Source organism: Chiloscyllium punctatum, chromosome 27, assembly GCF_047496795.1.
Source record: "Chiloscyllium punctatum isolate Juve2018m chromosome 27, sChiPun1.3, whole genome shotgun sequence".
NCBI classification, from domain to species: Eukaryota; Metazoa; Chordata; class Chondrichthyes; order Orectolobiformes; family Hemiscylliidae; genus Chiloscyllium; species Chiloscyllium punctatum.
Window position 1 is genome coordinate 614,759 of NC_092765.1, and position 22,189 is coordinate 636,947.

The 22,189-nt window shown below is 44.0% G+C and overlaps 1 protein-coding gene across 2 annotated transcripts in view; it reads left to right on the forward strand.

Annotated features, from left to right (window-relative positions):
- Positions 1–697: 697 nt before the first annotated feature.
- The window catches only part of nhsl3 (NHS like 3), a 278,490-nt gene continuing 256,998 nt past the window's right edge, over positions 698–22,189 (forward strand). Inside the window, exon 1 of one of the 2 annotated variants that reach the window (XM_072547896.1) lies at positions 698–1,010. In XM_072547896.1, coding sequence (XP_072403997.1) covers positions 743–1,010 — 268 coding nt within the window. In that variant the 5' untranslated portion in view covers positions 698–742. The remainder of the gene's footprint in view (positions 1,011–22,189) is intronic. The other variant, XM_072547895.1, reaches the window with a different exon arrangement.

The following is a 22,189-nucleotide window of genomic DNA, read 5'->3' on the forward strand; positions in this document are numbered from 1 at the left end:
ATGATCAACTTGGAAGGCCACATCTAATAATGGAATTTGAAGTTGTGAAAATACTTAACATTATTTAACCTTTACCAAATATTGTGGGGCAGGGAGATCCTCCCTAATCGCTAAATGGACATAACACATAGGAACACCACTTCCTGCAAGTTCCCCTCCAAGCCACTCTCCGTCCTGGTTTGGAAATATATCACTGTGATATATCCACAGTGGCTGGGTCACAATGCCGGAATTCTCGCCTGATGGGCATTGAGGGTCAATCCACAGCTGGTGGGCTGCAGCGGTTCAAGAAAGTCGCTCAGCACCACCTTTTCAAGGGGCAATTAGGGACGGGTAAGACATGCTGGGCACAGCCAGCGATGTCCACATCCGCAAGAGAATTTAAAAAGTCTATATAATGCAGGAAATTTTACGAAGTTTCTTAAATGTTTTTGTTTCGTTAAATACCTTATTATTTTGCAATGTTTAAGACGTGGGAAGAATGCAGATCTCCGAAATTGAGCTCACTTTGGAATGGGACAAATGGAAATGGGTTTGTTTGGCGAGATATTTTGTAACATCGTGCATTCGCAAATGGAAGCGGGAAATTCCTCTGTGCGTTCCCCATTTCGCTGAGCGATGTGTTGGAGTGAATGGGGCGGAATGTTCCCTGATTCCCGCTGGCACAGGTTTCCCCTCGGGAATGTTTTCCCAGGAGGGATCTTTCCCGAGGACAGGAGCAGGGAAGCGGGCAGCTGTGGCGATGGGGATCCGCAGGAGGTGTGTCCGATCGGGATGGAGCCGGGAACTGGCCCCGACCTTCCGCCACCGCCGCCCTCTGCAGCCGCCCGCCTCATTCCTCTCGGAATTGGCCGATTTGATCCAATTCGCCACCAGCATCTTCCAGGAGGCGGAGAACCGCGCCGCTTCCCTCCAGAGGAAAGTTCAAACATTGCGGAAAAAATTCCCCGGGAGCTGCCGCCGGCCCGTGGCTATCCGCCCGCTGCCCAGCGCTGTCTGCACCGGGCCAGGTAAGGTGCTCGGATCATCCCCCTCTGTCCCTGCTCCCTACAGCCGGGCACTGAGAGCCCAGGAGCCGCCAGACTCCGGTCATTTTCAGGCAACTCCATGCATCAGCAAGAGCCCCTCCTCAGAGAGCGAGAGCAGCCCAGCATAACTGAGAACATTAGACCCAAAACTGGCTTCATGGCTGCATGGTGGTCAAAGGGTGTTTTTGTGATTGTGTCAGGATTCTTTGCTGTTGAGAAGATTAATGATCTACACATGAATGTAGCCGGAATAATCTGTACCTTCGCAGATGACACAAACATTGCTGGTGTGGTAAAGCCTTAGACTCCAGGACAATATAGACAGGCTGATTAGATGGGCTTCAGGGATGTACAGAGGGTCAAAGGCCTTGCTGTGCATGTCCACAAGAGATCCTTGAAGGCAGCAGGATAGTTATATAAGGTGGTTTAAAAAGCATAAGGCATAACTTGGCTTTTTAATATATGCACTGACTATACCTTCAAGGAGGTTGTGATGGACCTGTATGTAATGTTAGGCCACAGCTGGAGTACTATGTGCAGTTCTGGTCTCCACACTACAGGAAGGAGGTGATTGAACTGGATACAGAGGAGATTCTCCAGGATGTTGCTTGGGCTGGAGCAATTCAGCGATGAAAACAGACTGGGGTCCTTACAGCACAGAAAGCTGAGGTGGGGGAAACCTGATTGAGATGTACAAAGTTATGTGGTGTACAGAAAGAATAAATAGTTTTAAAGTCAGGAGCTGGAGGTTGAGGGGATTTGAAGAAAATATTTCTCAGCCAGAGGCTTGTGGGCATCAGGACCTCATTGCCTGAAGGTGGGTAGAGGCCAGACCTCTCAAACATTTATGAACCATGTGGATGAATGTTTCAAATGTGGTTAGGGGTCAAATGCTGAAAAATGGGATTAGAGTATACGGATGTTTAATGACCAGTTGAAAATGTGATGGACCAAAGAGTCTTTTGTGTTGTTAAAACCTCATGATATTGGCACGGTGGCTCAGTGGTTAGCACTGCTGCCTCACAGCTCCAGGTACCCAGGTTCAATACCAGCTCATGACTATCTATGTGGATCTATGTTCACACATTCTCCCTGTGTCTGTGTGGGTTTTTCCCAGGCATCTGGAAATTCCAGGTTATATGGATTAGCCATGGTTAATAGGAGGGTTACCAGATTCAGATGAGGGGTGAGGACTAGGTTTGGGTGGGATGCTCTTCTGCACTGTAGAAATTATATGAATCTATATTGATTAAATGACAGAAAGCAGAGAATCATGGGAAATTGATGTTTTTTGGTCAGAAGGGTAGGAGATGGTGGTTTTTTGCTGAGGCCAATACTGGGGCAGCTGCTTTTTTATTTTATGCAAATTATTTGAACCTTGGAATACAATGTAAATTCTCAAAATGTGCCAATGATACCAAATATGAGAGTGACATTGAGAATGATATAGTGACTGCACCAGGACATTGATGCATTAGCAGAAAAAGAAGACAGGGCGATGGTGGGATATATATGGAAGACAGGGCGATGGTGGGATATATATGGAAGACAGGGCGATGGTGGGATAAGCATCGGGAACTTTGGCCAAAATAATTGGCGGCATTGAAAACAAAAACAGGGAATTCAGGCTGGATTATTTTATCTGGTTCTGGCCCTTGAGAGGGAACAGAGCAGAGTGAGGAGCCCTTCAACTGAGGCTTTCAGACTGAAGAGGAACCATTTGCAGGGTAACACGGTAAAAGTGGGAGAGTGAAACTAACTAAATCTCTCTCACACACAGAACTAGTACAGATACAATGAATTGAATGGCCTGTTTCTGTGCTATAAACATTCTGTGATTTAATGAATTAACATAGGACATGACAGCACAATACAGGCCCTTTGGCCCTTGAAAAAAGCTAACCTGTCCACCCGATCTAACCCTCTGATCATCTTTTATGTCTCTATTAAGTCACTTCTCAACTTTTTCTATGTAAAGAAAACAGCCTCAAGTCCCTCAGCCTTTCCTCATAAGACCTTCCTTCCATACCAGGCAACATCTTGATAAAACTCCTCTGCTCCCTTTCCAATGCTTTCACATCCTTCCTACAATGCAGTGACCAGAACTGTACGCAATAGTCCACATGTGGCCGCACCAGAGATTTTTACAGCTGCAGCATGACCTCACGGCTCCGAATCTCAACCCTTCTATGAATAAAAGCTAAAAATCCCACAACACCAGGTTATAGTCCAACAGGTTTATTTGGAAGCACTAGCTTTCGGAGCGCTGCTCCTTCATCAGGTGGTTGTGGAGGATACGATTGTAAAACACAGAATTTATAGCAAAAGTTTACAGTGTGATTTAACTGAAATTATACATTGAAAAATGCTTGGTTGTTTATTAAGACTCTCATCTGTTAGAATGACCATGTTAACTTCACTCCTTTCATATGTAAATGACAAAACGTTATTTAAAAGTTACATTCTCAGGTTAACTTTAACAATTAGTGTCAGCCCAGATAATATGTTAAAGGTGTTAGCCCCCTGTGTGCTGTTGTCTGTGCCATAATCTTTAGACTGATTCTAATCTAAAAAACGAATTAACAGAATCTTACATGGATTCATACAGTTTTTGAGCAAAGTACAATGTGACTCTGCAAGTACAAATTCACCCCTCAAACATATATGTGTAAGCCTGCATGTGTGTGTGTGTGTGTGTGTGGTCGGGGATTATGAGTGTCTTTGAGAGAGAGTGTATACATGTGTGTGTGAGTGTAAAGGGGTCTAAGTCTGAGAGAGGATGCATGTGGGAGTGTGTGTGAGTGTCTGTGTGTTTGTCTGTATATGTGTGCAGGAATGTCTGTGAGTGTGTGTGCGCGTGCGTGTGTATATAATGCAATGATGGTCACCGAACTTAGCCATCAGCCTCTGCTCGGCCACTTTTCGCTGCTGCCTGTCCCGAAGTCCGCCTTGGAGGATGGTCACACAAAGGTCCGAGTTCAAATGTCCTGGACCACTGAAGTCTCTCTCTGTCTCACACACACACACACAAACATACACACACATGCACCCTCTCACAGACATAGACCCCTTTACACTCAAACACACACACACACATATAGACTCTCTCTCACAGACACTCACAACCCCCCACCCCACCCACACACACACGCATGCACATCCATGTATGTTTGAGGGGTGAATTTGTACTTGCAGAGTCACATTGTACTTTGTTCAGAAACTGTATGTATCCATGTAAGATTCTGTTAGTTTGTTTTTTAGATTAGAATCAGTCTAAACATTATGGCACAGACAACAGCACACAGGGGGCTAACACGTTCAACACATTATCTGGGCTGACGCTAATTGTTAAAGTTAACTTGAGAATGTAACTTTTAAATAAAGTTTTGTCATTTAAACAAACAATCAAAGCATTTATCAATGTATAATTTCAGTTACATCACACTGTAAACTTTAGCTATAAATTCTGTGTCTTTGTTTGTTAAGTCTCTCATCTCTTAGAATGACCATGTTAGTTTCACTTCTTTCATATATAAATCACAAAACGTTATTTAAAAGTTACATTCTCGGGTTAACTTTAACTATTGGTGTCAGCCCAGATAATGTCTTAATGTGTACTGCACAATCACCTGATGAAGGAGCGGTGCTCCAAAAGCTAGTGCTTCCAATTAAACCTGTTGGTCTATAAACTGGTGATGTGTGATTTTGAACTTTGTACATCCCAGTCCAACACAGGCATCTCCAAATCATGAATACAAGCTAACACACTGTACACCTTCCTAACAACCCTATCAACCTGGGTGGCAACTTTCAGGGATCTATGCACATGGACACTGAGATCTCTCTGCCAACAATTTTACTATTAGCTCAGTACTCTGTATTCCTGTTACTCCTTCCAAACAATTTTTGGCATTAAACTCCATTTGCCAACTCCGCCCAGCTCTGCAGCTTAAAGAAGAAGAGCAAGGTACAGAGTTAGAGAGTTAGAGGGGCCGAATTCCAGAAATTCTGTCTGCTGATGACTGTCAGTTGTGTAGTAATTAAAACTGGGCATTTTAGAGAGGGCAGAATTAGAGGAATAACAAAGTGTCGGTGTCTACAGGGCTGGAGAGAGAGGGGGGGTAGACAATAGAAAGGTTTGAAAACCAGGATGAGAATCTTAATGTCGAGGTAAAGCTCAAATGTGCTGGTGAACACTGAGTGATGGGGAGCAGGATATGGTGTGAGTGAGAGCACAAGCAGCAGTGGTTTTGAATAAAACATGAGCTAATTGCCCTGCAGTTACTAATACACCAGCTGAGTTTGTTCAGGGCTCTGTTCACAGACTGATGGTTGCAAAGAATACTGAGTCCAAACCTTGTATCATTTGTTCTCTGATTCTGGCTTGTTATTGCACTAATTACTGTACTGAAAAGAGATAGCATTGTGAATATTTCATGTTGGATAAATGAATACAAGTGTCTAAGACAGTGGTCTCATTATTGAAAGCCAGAATGAGTGTATGGAATGGGTACCCCTGTGTTCTGGCAGACGCTCAGTGAATCAGACCACCTTTATACATATCCTTATTTTCTTGATTGATGTTGCTTGTTTAACTTTTTAATTTGCTAGAGATGTTTATTTATTTGATCCTGTTCCTGGAATTACAGCCATGTGGGAAAGGCTGGGAATTACTGAAGAAAAACATAGAACATAGAACTTGGAACCTCACAAACCTCATTGAGTTTTTTGAGAAGGTGACCAAGCATGTAGATGAGGGTAGGGAGTTGATGTGGTATACATGGACTTCAGTAAAGCCTTTGATAAGGTTCCACATGATAGGCTGATGGAGAAAATGCAGAGGCATGGATTGAGGGTGATTTAGCAGATTGGATTAGAAACTGGCTTTCTGAAAGAAGGCAGTGAGTGGTGGTTGATGGAAAATGTTCAGTCTGGAGTCTGGTTACTAGTGGTGTGCCCCAAGGATCTGTTTTGGGACCACTGCTGTTTGTCATTTTTATAAATGACTTAGACGCAAGCATAGGTGGATGGATTAGTAAATTTGCAGATGACTCTAAAGTTGGTGGAGTAGTGGACAGTGTGGAAGAATGTTACAGGTTGCAGGGAGACTTGGATAAACTGCAGAATTGGGCTGAGAGGTGGCAAATGCAATTCAATGCAGATAAATGTGAGGTGATTCACTTTGGGAAGAATAACAGGAAGGCAGAATACTGGGTCAATGGAAAGATTCTTGGTAGTGTGGATGTGCGGAGGGGTCTTGGAATCCATGTACATAGATCCCTGAAAGTTGCCACCCAGGTGGATAGTGCTGTTAAGAAGGCATACGGTGTGTTAGGTTTCATTGGTAGAGGGATTGAGTTCTGGAACCGCAATATCATGCTGCAACTATACAAAACGCTGGTGCGGCCACACTTGGAATATTGTGTACAGTTCTGGTCGCCATATTCGGGAAGGATGTGGAAGCATTGGAAAAGGTGCAGAGGAGAATTACCAAATTGTTGCGTGGTCTGGAGGGAAGGTCTTATGAGGAAAGGCAGAGAGATTTGGGTCTGTTCTCATTGGAAAGAAGAAGGCTAAGGGTGGATTTGATAGAGACATACAAGATGATCAGAGGATTAGATAGGGTAGACAGTGAAAGTCTTTTTCCTAGGATGATGACGTCAGCTTGTATGAGGGGGCATAACTGCAAATAGATTTAAGACAGATGTCAGAGCCAGGTTCATTACTCAGAGAGTGGTAAGGGTGTGGAATACCCTACCTGCTAATGTAGTTAACTCAGCCACATTAGGGAGGTTTAAACAATCCTTAGATAAGCACATGTATGATTTTGGGATAGTGTAGGGGGACGAGCTGAGAATAGTTCCCAGGTCGGCGCTACATCGAGGGCCGAAGGGCCTGTTCTGCGCTGTATTGTTCTATGTTCTATGTTTTATGTTCTTAGAACGCTATAGCGCAGTACAGACCCTTTGGCCCTCGGTCTTGTGCTGACCTGTGGAATTTATCTGATATCCATCTAACCTACACCATTATTATCCATATGAATGTCCAATACCCATTTAAATACCGTTAAGGTCAGCGAGTCGACAACTGTTGCAGGCAGGCCATCCACACACCTAATACTCTCTGAGTAATGAAACTACCCCGATACCTTTCTGAAATCTATCACCCCTCAATTTAAAGCTATGTCCCCTCGTGTTAGCTTCACCATCCGAGGAAAAAGGCTCTCACTATCCACCCTATCTAACCCTCTGATTATCTTATACGTCTCAATTAAGTCACCTCTCAACCTTCTTCTCTCCAATGAAAACAGCCTCAGCTCCCTCAGCCTTTTCTCGTAAGACCTTCCTTCCATATCAGGCAACACCCTAATAAATCTCCTCTGAGCCCTTTCAAATTAGAATTAGAATGCCTACAGTATGGAAACAGGTCCTTTGGCCTAACAAGTCCACACTGTCCCTTCGAAGAGTATCCCACCCAGATCTATTTACTCTACATTTCCTCCGACTCATGCACCTAACCTACACATCCCTGAACACTGCAGGCAATTCTACATGGACAATTTACCTGATCTGCACATCTTTGGATTGTGAGAGGAAAACTGAGCACCCGGAGGAAACCCACGCAGACACAGGGAGAATGTGCAAACTCCACACAGACAGTCACCCGAGGCTAGAATCGAAACTGGCACTATGAGGCAGCAGTGCTAACCACTGGGCCATTGTGCTTTCCAAAGCTTCCACATCCTCCTTCTCTTGCGGTGACCAGAACTGCATGCAATACTCCACATGCGGCCTTACCGGTGTCTTGTACAGCTGAAGCATGACCTCGTGGCTCCAAAACCCAATCCCCCTACCAATAAATGCCAACACATCATATGCCTTTTTAACAAACCTATCAATCTGGGTGGCAACTTCTGGGGATTTATGCACCTGTACACCAAGAGCTCTCTGTTCATCTACACTGCCAAGAATTCTACCATTAGCCCAGTACTCTGCATTCCTGTTACTTCTTCTGAAGTGAACTACCTCACACTTTTTCGCGTTAAACTCAATTTGCCACTTCTCAGCCCAGCTCTGCGTCTTATCTGTGTCCTTCTGTAACCCACAACATCCTTTGGCACTATCTACAACTCTGCCTACCTTAATTTACTAATTCATCCTTCTACACCCACATCCAGATCATTTATAAAAATGACAAACAGCATTGGCCACAAAACAGATCCTTGCAGCTCCTGGATGAATATTTAGAGTCATAGAGATGTACAGCATGGAAGCAGACCCATCGGTCCAACCTGTCCATGTCGACCAGATATCCCAACCCAATCGAGTCCCACCTGCCAGCACCCGGCCCATATCCCTCCAAACCCTTCCTATTCATATACCCATCCAAATACCTCTTAAATGTTGCAATTGTACCAGCCTCCACTACATCCTCTGGCAGCTCATTCCAGACACGTACCAGGTCTCTTTTATATCTTTCCCCACTCACCTTAAACCTATGCCCTCTAGTTCTGGACTCCCCAATCCCAGGGAAAAGACTTTGTTTATTTATCCTATCCATGCCCCTCATAATTTTATAAACCTCTATAAGGTCACCCTTCAGCCTCCGACACTCCAGGGAAAACAGCCCAAGCCTGTTCAACCTCTCCCTATAGCTCATATCCTCCAACCCTGGCAACATCCTTGTAAATCTTTTCTGAACCCTTTCAAGTTTCACAACATCTTTCCGATAGGAAGGAGACTAGAACTGCACGCAATATTCCAACTGTGGCCTAATCAATCTCCTGTACAGCTGCAACATGACCTCCTAACTCCTGTACTCAATACTCTGACCAATAAAGGAAAGCATACCAAACGCCTTCTTCACTATCCTATCTACCTGTGACTCCACTTTCAAGGAGCTATGAACCTGCACTCCAAGGTCTCTTTGTTCAGCAACACTCCCTAGGACCTTACCGTTAAGTGTATAAGTCCTGCTAAGATTTGCTTTCCCAAAATGCAGCACCTCACATTTATCTGAATTAAACTCCATCTGCTACTTCTCAGCCCATTGGCCCATCTGGTCAAGATCCTGTTGTAATCTGAGGTAACCCTCTTCGCTGTCCACTACACCTCCAATTTTGGTGTCATCTGCAAACATACTCACTGTACCTCTTATGCTCGCATCCAAATATTTATGTAAATGACAAAAAAGTAGAGGTCCCAGCACCGATCCTTGTGGCATTCCACTGGTCACAGGCCTCCAGTCTGAAAAACAACCCTCCACCACCACCACCCTCTGTCTTCTATCTTTGAGCCAGTTCTGTATCCAAATGGTTAGTTCTCCCTGTATTGCATGAGATCTAACCTTGCTAATCAGTCTCCCATGGAGAACCTTGTTGAACGCCTTACTGAAGTCCATAAAGATCACATCTACTGCTCTGCCCTCATCAATCTTCTTTGTTACTTCTTCAAAAAACTCAATCAAGTTTGTGAGACATGATTTCCCACACACAAAGCCATGTTGACTATCCCGAATCAGTCCTTGCTTTTCCAAATACATGTGCATCCTGTCCCTCAGGATTCCCTCCAACAACTTGCCCACCACTGAGGTCAGGCTCACTGGTCTATAGTTCCCTGGCTTGTCTTTGCTGCCCTTCTTAAACAGTGGCACCACGTTTGCCAACCTCCAGTCTTCCGGCACCTCACCTGTGACAATCGATGAAACAAATATCTCAGCAAGAGGCCCAGCAATCACTTCTCTAGCTTCCCACAGAGTTCGAGGGTACATCTAATCAGGTCCTGGGGATTTATCCACCTTTAACCGTTTCAAGACATCCAGCGCTTCTTCCTCTGCAATCTGGACATTTTGCAAGATGTCACCATCTATTTCCCTACAGTCTATATCTTCCATATCCTTTTCCACAGTAAATACTGATTCAAAATATTCATTTAGTATCTCCCCTATTTTCTGTGACTCTATACAAAGGCCGCCTTGCTGATCTTTGAGGGGCCCTATTCTCTCCCTAGTTACCCTTTTGTCCTTAATATATTTGTAAAAACCCTTTGGATTCTCCTTAATTCTATTTGTCAGACCTATCTCATGTCCCCTTTTTGCTCTCCTGATTTCCCTCTTAAATGTACTCCTACTGCCTTTATACGCTTCTAAGGATTCACTCGATCTATCCTGTCTATACCTGACATATGCTTCCTTCTTTTTCTTAACCAAACCCTCAATTTCTTTAATCATCCAGCATTCCCTATACCTACCAGCCTTCCCTTTCACCCTGACAGGAATATACGTTCTCTGGATTCTTGTTATCTCATTCCCATTTTCCAGCCGTCCCTTTACCTGCGAACATCTGCCTCCAATCAGCTTTCAAAAGTTCTTGCCTAATACAATCAAAATTGGCCTTTCTCCAATTTAGAACTTCAACTTTTAGATCTGGTCTATCCCTTTCCATCACTATTTTAAAACAAATAGAATTATGTCACTGGCCCCAAAGTGCTCCCTGACTGACACCTCAGTCACCTGCCCTGCCTTATTTCCCAAGAGTAGGTCAAGTTTTGCACCTTCTCTAGTAGGTACATCCACAAACTGAATCAGAAAATTGTCTTGTATGCACTTAAATTCCTCTCCATCTAAACCTTTAACACTGGCATCCCAGTTGATGTTTGAAAAGTTAAAATCCCCTACCATAACCACCGTATTATTCTTGCAGATTGCTGAGATCTCCTTACAAGTTTGTTTGTCAATTTCCCTCTGACTATTAGGGGGTCTATAATACAATCCCAATAAGATGATCATCCTTTCTCATTTCTCAGTTCCACCCAAATAACTTCCCTGGATGTATTTCCGGGAATATCCTCCGTCAGCACAGCTGTGATGCTATCCCTTATCAAAAATGCCACTTGCCCCTCCTCTCTTGCCTCCCTTTCTATCCTTCCTGTGGTCTTTGTATCCTGGAACATTAAGCTGCCAGTCCTGCCCATCCCTGAGCCATGTTTCTGTAATTGTTATGATATCCCACTTCCATATTCCTAACCATGCCCTGAGTTCATCTGCCTTCCCTGTTAGGCCCCTTGCATTGAAATAAATGCAGTTTAATTTATTAGTCCTACCTTGTCCCTGCCTGCCCTGACTGTTTGACTCTGTACCCGTCTCAGATTGATCTCTTTCCTCACTATCTCCCTGGGTCCCACCCCCCCACCTTACTAGTTTAAAACCTCCCAAACAGTTCTGGCAAATCTCCCTGCCAGTATATTAGTCCCCTTCCAATTTAGGTGCAATCCGTCCTCCTTGTACAGGTCACTTCTACCCCAAAAAAGATTCCAATGGTCCAAAAATGTGAATCCTTCTCCCATACACCAGCTCCTCAGCCATGCATTCATCTGCTCTATCCACCTATTCCTGCCCTCACTAGCTCGTAGCACTGGGAGTAATCCAGATATTACTACCCTTGTGGACCTCCTTTTTAAATTTCTGCCTAACTCTGTATTCTCCCTTCAGAATCTGTACCTTTTCCCTTCTTATGCCATTGGTTCCGATGTGAACAATGACCTCTTGCTGGCCCCTCTCCCCCGTGAGAACATTCTGCACCCTCTCTGAGACATCCTTGATCCTGGCACCAGGGAAACAACACCCCATTCTGCTTTTTCTCTGCTGGCCACAGAAACGTCTGTCTGTACCGCGGACTACAGAATCCCCTAACACAATTGATCTCTTGGAAGCCGACGTACCCCTTGTTGCATTAGAGCCAGTATCAATACCAGAAACTTGACTGTTCGTGCTACGTTCCCCTGAGAATCCATCACCCCCTACATTTTCCAAAACAGCATACCTGTTTGAAATGGGTATAGCCACAAAAGACTCCTCCACTAGCTGCCTACCTCTCTTACCCTTCATGGAGTTAACCCATCTATGTGACTGTATCTGAGACTGACCCCCCCCCCCCCACCCCCCCTTCCTATAACTGCCATCCATCATGTACTGTTGCTGTTGCAAATTCCTCATCGCTTCTATCTGTCTCTCCAACTGATCCACTCGATCTGATAAGATTCGCATCCAACAGCATTTATGGCAGATATAATCCGCAGTAACCCTTAAACTCTGTTTAAACTCCCACATCTGACAAGAAGTACATATCACTGCAAAGGCCATTTTTTGCTCCTTCACAATCCACAGACCCAGAAAATAACACCGTCTTATTCCTCTACAAACACTGCCCCAGATTAAATTAATAGTTATGGCTTATATTTTAAGTTTAATCAATAGACTTATCTCCAAAAATATATAATCAAGAAAGAATCCACCGTACTCACTATTGCAGCCTTTCTCTTGGACAGACTTAAAACAACAATTAATGTATCTGATTCTGTGCTGTGAACTTTTCCCAACAGTTCCTCCAAGATTGGTTGTGAATTTCTCTTTGTTAATTTTCCCAGGTGCACTCCGATCTCCAGCGATACATGAAGTCAAAAACAGCAAAGGCGGTAACTGTGCAGGCTCTCTCTCTCTCTCTCTCTCTTGCACTGTCCTCACCATGTGCTTCCTTTGTCTGCTCTTCTCCCTTTTAAACTGCTGTTGTTATAACTTTCTTTTTCCAAAGTTCCAGAACAATGCAACAGCATATAAAACAGTAATTGCTGCTCCTGGAATTTGAGGAAATCACCTCCAAAACCTAAAATTCCCATCAATTACCACCCTCTGTCTTCTTTCAGCTAGCTAATTTCTGATCCAAATTGCTAATTTACCTTCAATCCCAAAACTCCATATTTTGTGCAATAGCCTACTGTGTGGAACCTTCGCAAACTCCTTACTGAAATTCACATACACAATATCAACTGTTTTGCCCTCACCCACCTGTTTTGTTACCTTCTCAAAGAACTCAATAATGTTAGTGAGGCACGACCTACCCTTCACAAAACCTTTACAATCTTTTCCAACACCTTACCCACAACTGAAGTAAGGCTCACTGGCCTATAATTACCAGGGTTATCCCGACTCCCCTTCTTAAACAAAGGAACAACGTTTACTATCCTCCAGTCTTCTGGCACTACTCCTGTCAACGATGATGACATAAAAATCGAAGCCAAAGGCTCTGCAATCTCCTTCCCGACTTCCCAGAGGATCTGAGGATAAATCCCATCCGAACAGGGGTCTGATCTATTTTTCAGATCTTCCAAAATTGCCAAAACCTTTTCTTTGTCAATCTCAATCCCATATAATCTTGTAGCCTGTATCTCCATATTCTCACTAACATTGTCCTTTCCAATGTGAATACTGATGAAAATTTTCCCCTATGTCCTCAGATTCCACATGCAACTTTCCATGACTATCTTCAATTGGCCCTTATCTTACTCTAGTTATTCTTTTGTTCCTGATTGACCTATAGAAGGCCTTTCAGTTTTCCTTGATCCTATCTGCCAACAACTTCTCAAGGACCTTCCTGATTCTTCTTAACCCTCTCTTTAGATCTTTTCTGGCTAACATAACTCTCAAGCCCCCTAAACTGAGCCTTCACACCTCATCCTCACATAAGCCGCCTTCTTCTCTTGACAAGAGCTTCAACCTCTTCAGTAAACCATGGCTCCCTCTCTCAGCAACTACCTCCCTGCCTGGTAGTATATACTTATCAAGGACCCACAGTAGCTGTTCCTTGAATAAGCTCCACATTTCAAGTGTGTCTGTCCCCTGCAGTTTCCTTCCCCATACAATGCATCCTAAATCTTGACTAATTGCATCGTAATTGCCTTTCCCCTAGTTATACCTCTTTCCTTGCAGTATATACCTATCTTTGCCCATTGCTATTGTAAACATAACTGAGTTATGGTCACAATCGCCAAATTGCTCTCCTACCTCCAAATCTAACACCTGGCCAGGTTCATTCCCCAGTACCAAATCCAATATGGCATCGCCCCTTGTTGGCCTGTCTATGTACTGTGTCAGAAAACCCTCCTGCACGTATTGAACAAAAACTGACCCATCTAAACCACTTGAACTATAGTACTCCCAGTCAATATTGGGGAAGTTAAAGTCCCCCAAAACAATTACCTTGTTCCTCTTGCTCCTGTCAAGAATCATCTTTGCTATCCTTTCCTCCACATCCCTGGAACAATTCGGAGGCCGATAGAAAGCTCCCAACAGGGTGACCTCTCCTTTCGTGTTTCTAACCTCAGCCCAAACTACCTCAGTGGATGAGTCCTCAAATGTTATCTCAGCTACTGTAATACTATCCTTGAATAACAATGCCACCACCACCCCCCCCAACCACCCGCAACTTTTACCATCTTCTCTGTTCTTGCTGACAAGTCTAAATCCAGGAATCCACATAAGCCATTCCGGTCCCTCTTCTACCCATGTCTCTCAAATGGCCACAATATTAAAATCCCAGGTACCAACCCATGCTGCAGGTTCACCCACCTTGCTCCGGATGCTCCTGGCTTTGAAGTACACTCATTTCAAACCAACATCCTGATTGTTGGTGCTCTCTCGCGACCTTGTATCCCTGACCTCACTACCCTCAACCTCCTGTACACTGGAACTACAATTCCGGTTCCGATCCCCCTGCTGCATTAGTTTAAAGAACTAGTCTATTATTATGACAGCAGCAAATAACAGAAGTCAAGCAATTTTTGTTTTACTTTTTTGAATAATTCTGGAAGTATTTTTATATTTTAGCTATTTATCTACTGTTTTAATAAAAATAAATTTGTTGAATAGTTCAGTTGTGAGAAAGCATAATTGCAATTATGAAGTAATTGATCCTGCTTGCTTGCTATGATGATAAAACCTGGCGAAACAACCGCGGGTGATTTGGTGATAGGAAAACAAAAATTCAGTTGTGTGTAACAGCCCCTCTGAATATAAAAAAAACTAAATTAATACCTATTTTTGATGCATATGTAAGTTAGTTCTCTGAGCTGGAAGGTTTGTTTTCAGACCTTTTGTCACCATGCCTAGGTAACATCAGTGAATTAGTTCAATGATGTTAGTTTTACTGGTGGTATCTAATGGATTCTTTAGGTTCATTAGTCGCTGTTTAAATGTTTGTAGGTTTGTGGGCTACCACGATGCCAAGGAATCTGAGTAGTCTGGAAGTAATTTCTGATATGTCTTTGATGTAAAGTAATGTGGCTATAGTTTTTGGTAGCATTGTGTCTGCATGTTTGGGTTTGTTTCTAAGGAATTGGCGGATTGTGTTTATTGTGTACATGTTCCTCTGGAATTTTTTGAGGATGTGCAGGTTAGATGGATTGGCCATGCTAAATTGCCCATAGTGTGCAGGATGTCTAGGTTAGGTGGATTAGCCATGGAAAATGCAAGGTTACAGGAATAGGGTAGGGGAGTGATTTTGGGTGGCTTGCTCTTTGGAGAGTCGGTGTGGATCTGTTGGGCTGAATGGCCTGTTTCCACACTTTAGAGACTCTATGGATTTTATGGATTCTATGGATTCTATGTGACCAGTAAAATGGACAAGGGTGAAGCAGTAGATGTTGTCATAGAATCCCTACAGTGTGGAAACTGGCCATTTGGCTGAACAAGTCCACACTGACCCTCTGAAGAGTATCCCATCCAGACCCACTCCCCTACATATTACTTTTACATTTACCCCTGACTAATTCACCTAATCTACACATCCCTGAACACTTTGGGAAATTTAGCCTGGCCAGTTCACCTAACTACACATCTTTGGACTGTGGGAGGAAACCCACGCAGATACGGTGAGAATGTGCAAACTCCACACAGACAGTTGCCTGAGGCTGAAATGGATCCTGGGACCCTGGCACCGTGAGGCAGCAGTGCTAACCACTGAGCCACCATGCCACCATCATTGTGTATCTGGACTTTGCAAAGGCTTTTGACAAGGTTCCACACAAGGCATTAGTAAAGGAAATTAAAGCTTATGGTATTGGAGATCATGTATTATCATAGATAGAGAACAGGTTGGCAGACCAGGAAGCAGAGATTTGGAATAAAAAGGTCCTTTTCAGAGTGGCAGGAAGTGAAGAGTCGGGTACCACAGGGTTCAGTGCTGGGCTCCAGCTGTTCATAATATACATTAACGATTTGGATGAAGGAATTGAATGCAATATCTCCAAATTTGTAGATTTTCTAAGCTGGGCGACCATGTGTGTTGTGAGCAGGATGCTAAGAGGCTGCAGAGTAACAGACTGGCTGAATGTGAAAAAAATTGCAAATATAATGTGGATAAATGTGAAGTTATCCACTTTTGGTTGCAAAACCAGGAAGGCAGATTATTATCTGAATGGTGGAAGTTAGGAAAAAGTGAGGTCCAACACGATCTGGGTGTCATGGTGGAACAGTCGCTGAAGGTTGGCATGCAGGTGCAGCAGGCAGGGAGGAAAGCTAATGGCACGCTGGCCTTCATAGCGAGAGGATTGGAGTAAATGAATAAGGATGTCTTGCTGAAGTTATACAGGGCCTTGGTGAAGTCTCTCTCTCTCTCTCTCTCTCTCAATGCATGGTCAGAGCTGAGATGACACCTATTATTAGACTTGGCTAGAGTAAGATTAGGGCCAATCAAGGAGCGTAATGGGAAGTTGTGCGAGGAGTCAGGGGAGATGGGGAGCGCTAAATAAATATTTTTCTTCAGTATTCACACTGGAAAAAGACAATGTTGTCAAGGGCAATACTGAGAAACAGGCTGCAAGACTAGTTTGGATTCAGGTTCACAAGGAGAAGGCATTAGAAATTATGGAAAGTGTGAAAATAGATAAATCCTCTGGGTCAGATGGGATTTATCCTAGGATTCTCTAGGAAGCCAGGGAGGAGATTGCCAAGCCTTTGGCTTTGATTTTTATGCTGTCATTGTGTACAGGAATGGTACCACAAGACTGGAGGATAGCAAATGTTGTCCCCTTGTTCAAGAAGGGGAATAGACATAACCCTTGTAATTATGAGTGCCTTACTTGGGTTGTGCGTGAAGTGTTGGAAAAGGTTATAAGAGATAGGATTTATCATTATCTAGAGAGGAATAAGTTTATTAGGGATAGTCAGCACGGTTTTGTGAAGGCTAGGTCGTGCCTCACAAACCTTATTGAGTTCTTTGAGAAGGTGACCAAACAGGTAGATGAGGGTAAAGTGGTTGATGTGGTGTGCATTGTTATGACACAGGGTCAACCATCCTGCTTAATTTAAACCAGCAACACAGAAAAGATTTATCCCATGCAGTAATCTGTGAAAATTCAAGAAGCCAAAAGCTATTTAAAGCAAAAATTAACAATTTTATTTCTTAAGGTATAACAGAGAATAATTATTCTGGGTAGTCCAAGACGGAGGACGGGAAAAATTTCTGGCTGTTAGAGCTGCTTTTTTTTTGAGGTATTTTAGATGTTGGAGATGATTTCCTCGAATTCCAGGAGCAGCAATTACTGTTTCATATACTGTTGCATTGTTTTGGAACTTTGGAGAAAAAAAAGTCACAACAACAGCAATTTTAAAAGTGAGAGGAACAGACAAAGGCAGAACATGGTGAGGTTTGTGCAAGATAGAGAGAGAGAAACCCACACTGCTAACTGACAGAGCAGTGAACCTGCACAGTTACTGCCTTTGTTGTTTGAATTCATGTATCGCTGGACATTGGAGTGCGTCTGGGAAAATGAACAACAGTGAAATTCACAACTAATTTTGGAGGAACCTGTTTGGGAGAGGTCACAGCACAGAAACAGATAAGTGGATATTTTAAGCGTGGACTTACAGTAAGCCTGCAGTAGTGAGTAGAGTGGGTTCTTTCTTGATTATATGTTTTATTGAGTTATGTCTCTTGATTAAACTTAATATATAAGCCATACATATTAATTTAACCTGGGGCAGTGTTTTGTAGAAGAATAAAATAGTGCTAATTTCTGTAGATTGAAAGAAGCAAAATTGGCCCTTAGTAGAGTGATATGCTCTTCTTGTCGGATGTGGGAGTTTAGAGAGAGTTTACAGGTTTCTGACGATTATATCTGCAGGAAACACCATTGGTTGTGAATCCTATCAGATCGAATGGATTGGATTCAGAGACAGTTTGAGGCAATGAGGAATTTACAAGAGCAAGGGGATGTGATGATGGCAGTTACAGGAAGAGAGGAGGAGTCTCAGATACAGTCACATAGATGGGTTAACTCCAGGAAAGGTAAGAGAGGTAGGCAGTTAGTACAGGAGTCTTCTGTGGCTATCCCCATTTCAAATAAGTATGCTGTTTTGGAAAATGTAGGAGTGATGAATTCTCAGGGGAACGTAGCATGAACAGCCAAGTTTCTGGTATTGAGACTGGCTCTAATGCAAAGAGGAGTACTTTGGGTTCCAAGAGATCAATTATGTTAGGGGAGTCTCTAGTCTGAGGTACAGACAGACGTTTCTGTGGCCAGCAGAGAAAAAGCAGAATGGTGTGTTGTTTCCCTGGTGCCAGGATCAAGGATGTCTCAGAGAGGGTGCAGAATGTTCTCAAGGGGGAGAAGAGCCAGCAAGAGGTCATTGTTCACATTGGAACCAACGATATAGGAAGGGGAAAGGTTGAGATTCTGAAGGGAGATTGAGAGTTAGGCAGGAGTTTAAAAAGGAGGTCCTCAAGAATAGTAATATCTGGATTACTCCCAGTGCTACAAGCTAGTGAGAGCAGGGATAGTAGGATAGAGCAAATGAATGCATGTCTGAGGAGTTGATGTATGGGAGAAGGATTCACATTTTTGGATCATTGGAATCTCTTTTGGGACAGAAGTGACCTGTACAAGGAAGGATGCATTGCACCTAAATTGGAAGGGGACTAATTTGGGCAGCACGGTGGCTCAGTGGATAGCACTGCTGCCTAAAGCACCAGGGTCCCAGGTTCAATTCTAGACTCAGGTGACTGTCTGTGTGGAGTTTGCCCATTCTCCCCGTGTCTATGTGGGTTTCCTCCGGGAGCTCTGGTTTCCTCCCACAGTCCAAAGATTTATAGCTGAGGTGAATTGGCCAGTCTCAATTGCCCATAATGCTGGATACATTAGTCAGAGAGAAATGGGTCTGGGTGGGTTACTCTTTGGAGGGTCGGTGTGGACTGGTTGGGCCAAAGGGCCTATTTCCACACTGTAGGGAATCTAATCTAATCTAATCATATACTGGCAGGGAGATTTGCGAGCGCTGCTCGGGAGGATTTAAACTGGTAAGGTTGTGGGGTGCAGGGGTTGGGGGTAGGGGTGGGGGGTATCAGTGGGTGGGAACCCAGGGAGATAGTGAGGAAAGAAATCAATCTGAGACTGGTACAGTTGAGAACAAAGGTGGGTCAAACAGTAGAGGAAGGCAGGGACAAACCAGAGAACAAGGTAGGACTGGGTTTATTTAAATGAAAGGGGCATAACAGGGAAGGCAGATGAACTCAGGGCATGGTTAGGAACATGGTACTGAGATATCATAGCAATGACAGAAATGTGGCTCAGGGATGGGCAGGACTGGCAGCTTAATGTTCCAGATATAAATGCTACAGGAGGGATAGAAAGGGAGGTAAGAGAGGAGGGGCAGTGGCATTTTTGATAAGGGATAACATTACAGCTGTGCTGAGGGAGGATATTACCGGAAATACATCCAGGGAAGATATTTGGGTGGAACTGAGAAATAAGAATGGGATGATCACCTTATTGGGATTGTATTTTAGACCCCCTAATAGTCAGAGGGAAATTGAGAAACAAATTTGTGAGGAGATCTCAGTTGTCTGGAAGAATAATAGGCTTGTTATGGTAGGGATTTAACTTTCCAAACATAGACTGGGACTGCCATAGTGTTAAGAGTTTAGATGGACAGGAATTTGTTAAGTGTGTATGAGAACATTTTCTGATTCAGGATGTGGATGTACCTACTAGAGAAGGTGCAAAACTTGACCTATTCTTGGGAAGTAAGACAGGGCAGGTGACTGAGGGGTCAGTGGGGGAGCACTTTGGGGCCAGTGACCATAAGTCTATTAGTGTTAAAATAGTGATGGAAAAGCCTAGACCAGATCTAACAGTTGAAGTTCTAAATTGGAGGAAGGCTAATTTTGATGGTATTAGGCAAGGACTGTCAAAAGCTGATTGGAGGCAGATGTTCACAGGTAAAGGGACGGCTGGAAAATGGGAAGCCTTTAGAAATGAGATAACGAGAGTCCAGAGAAAGTATATTCCTGTCAGGGTGAAAGGAAAGGCTGGTAGGTATAGGGAATGCTGGATGACGAAAGAAATTGAGGGTTTGGTTGAGAAAAAGAAGGAAGCATATGTCAGGTATAGACAGCATAGATCGAGTGAATCCTTAGAAGAGTATAAAGGAAGTAGGAGTATCCTTAAGAGGGAAATCAGGAGGGCAAAAAGGGGACATGAGATAGCTTTGGCAAATAGAATTAAGGAGAATCCAAAGGGTTTTTACAAATTAAGGGCAAAAGGGTAACTGAAGGAGCGAATAGGGTCCCTCAAAGATTAGCAAGGCGGCCTTTTGTGTGGAGATGCAGGAGATGGGGGAGACACTAAATGAATATTTTGCATCAGTGTTTACTGTGGAGAAGGAAATGCAGGATATAAAAGGTGGGGAAGTAGATGATGACATCTTGAAAAATGTCCATATTACAGAGGAGGAAGTGCTGGATGTCTTGAAATGCATAAAGGTGGATAAATCTCCAGGACCTGATCAGGTGTACCCTAGAACTCTGTGTGAAGCTAGAGAAGTGATTGCTGGGCCTCTTGCTGAGATATTTGTATCATTGAGAGTTACAGGTGAGGTGCCGGAAGACTGGAGGTTGGCTAATGTGGTGCCACTGTTTAAGAAGGGGGGTTAGGACAAGCCAGGGAACTATAGACCAGTGAACCTGATGTCGGTGGTGGGCAAGGTGTTGGAGGGAATCATGAGGGACAGAATTTACACGTATTTGGAAAGGCAAGGACTGATTAGTGATAGTCAACATGGCTTTATGCATGGGAAATCATGTCTCACGAGCTTGATCGAGTTTTTTGGAAAAAGTAACAAAGAGAATTGATGAGGGCAGAGCGGTAGATGTAACCTATATGGACTTCAGTAAGGCGTTCGACAAGGTTCCCCATGGGAGACTGATTAGCAAGGTTAGATCTCATGGAATACAGAGAGAACTAGCCATTTGGATACAGAACTGACTCAAAGATGGAAGACAGAGGGTGGTGGTAGAGGATTGTTTTTCAGACTGGAGGCCTGTGACCAGTGGAGTGCCACAAGGATCAGTGCTTTTCGTCCACTACTTTTCATCATTTATATAAATGATTTGGATAAAAGCATAGGCGGTGTAGTTAGTAAGTTTGCAGATGACGCCAAATGACATCTTCTGCGACCTACAAATGGACGCCACTACCAGAAATATATTTCCCTCCCCACCCCTATCCGCTTTCCATAAAGAGCATTCCCTCTGCGATTCCCTCGTCAGCTCCACACCCCCCCACCAACCCACCATCCCCTCCCGGCACCTTCCCCTGCCACCGCAGGAATTGCAAAACCTGTGTCTACACCTGCCCCCTCATCTTCGTCCAAGGCCCCAAAGGAACCTTCCACGTCCAAGTTTTACATGCACTTCCACACATGTCATTTCCTGTATCCGTGGCTCCCAGTGTGGTCGTCTCTACATTGGGGAGCCAGGGCACCTACTCATAGAGCGCTAGAGAGAACAATTCTGGGACACCCACACCAACCAACCCCACTGCCCCGTTGCTGAACACCTCAACTCTCCTTGCCACACCACCAAGGACATGCAGGTCCTGGGCCTCCTTCTTTGCTATTCCCTAACCAACCGATACCTGGAGGAAGAACACCTCATCTTCTGCCTTGGACCCTCCAACCCCACAGCATCAATTTGGATTTCATCAGTTTCCTCATTTTCCCTCCTCCACCTTATCCCAGATACAACCTTCCAACTCGGCTCCACCCTCATGACCTGTCCTACCTGTCCATCTCCCTTCCCACCTATCTGCTCCACTCTCCTCTCTGACCTATCACCATTAACCCCACCTTCATCCACCTATTGCAGTCTCAGCTACCTTCCACCCCGCCACCCCCATTTATCTCATCACCCCCTCGGCTCACAGCCTCATTCCTGATGAAAGGCTTTCACCTGAAATGCCAATTCTCCTGCTCCTTGGATGCTGCCTGACCTGTTGTGCTTTTCCAGCACCACACTCACAACTCTAATCTCCAGCATCTACAATTCCCACTTT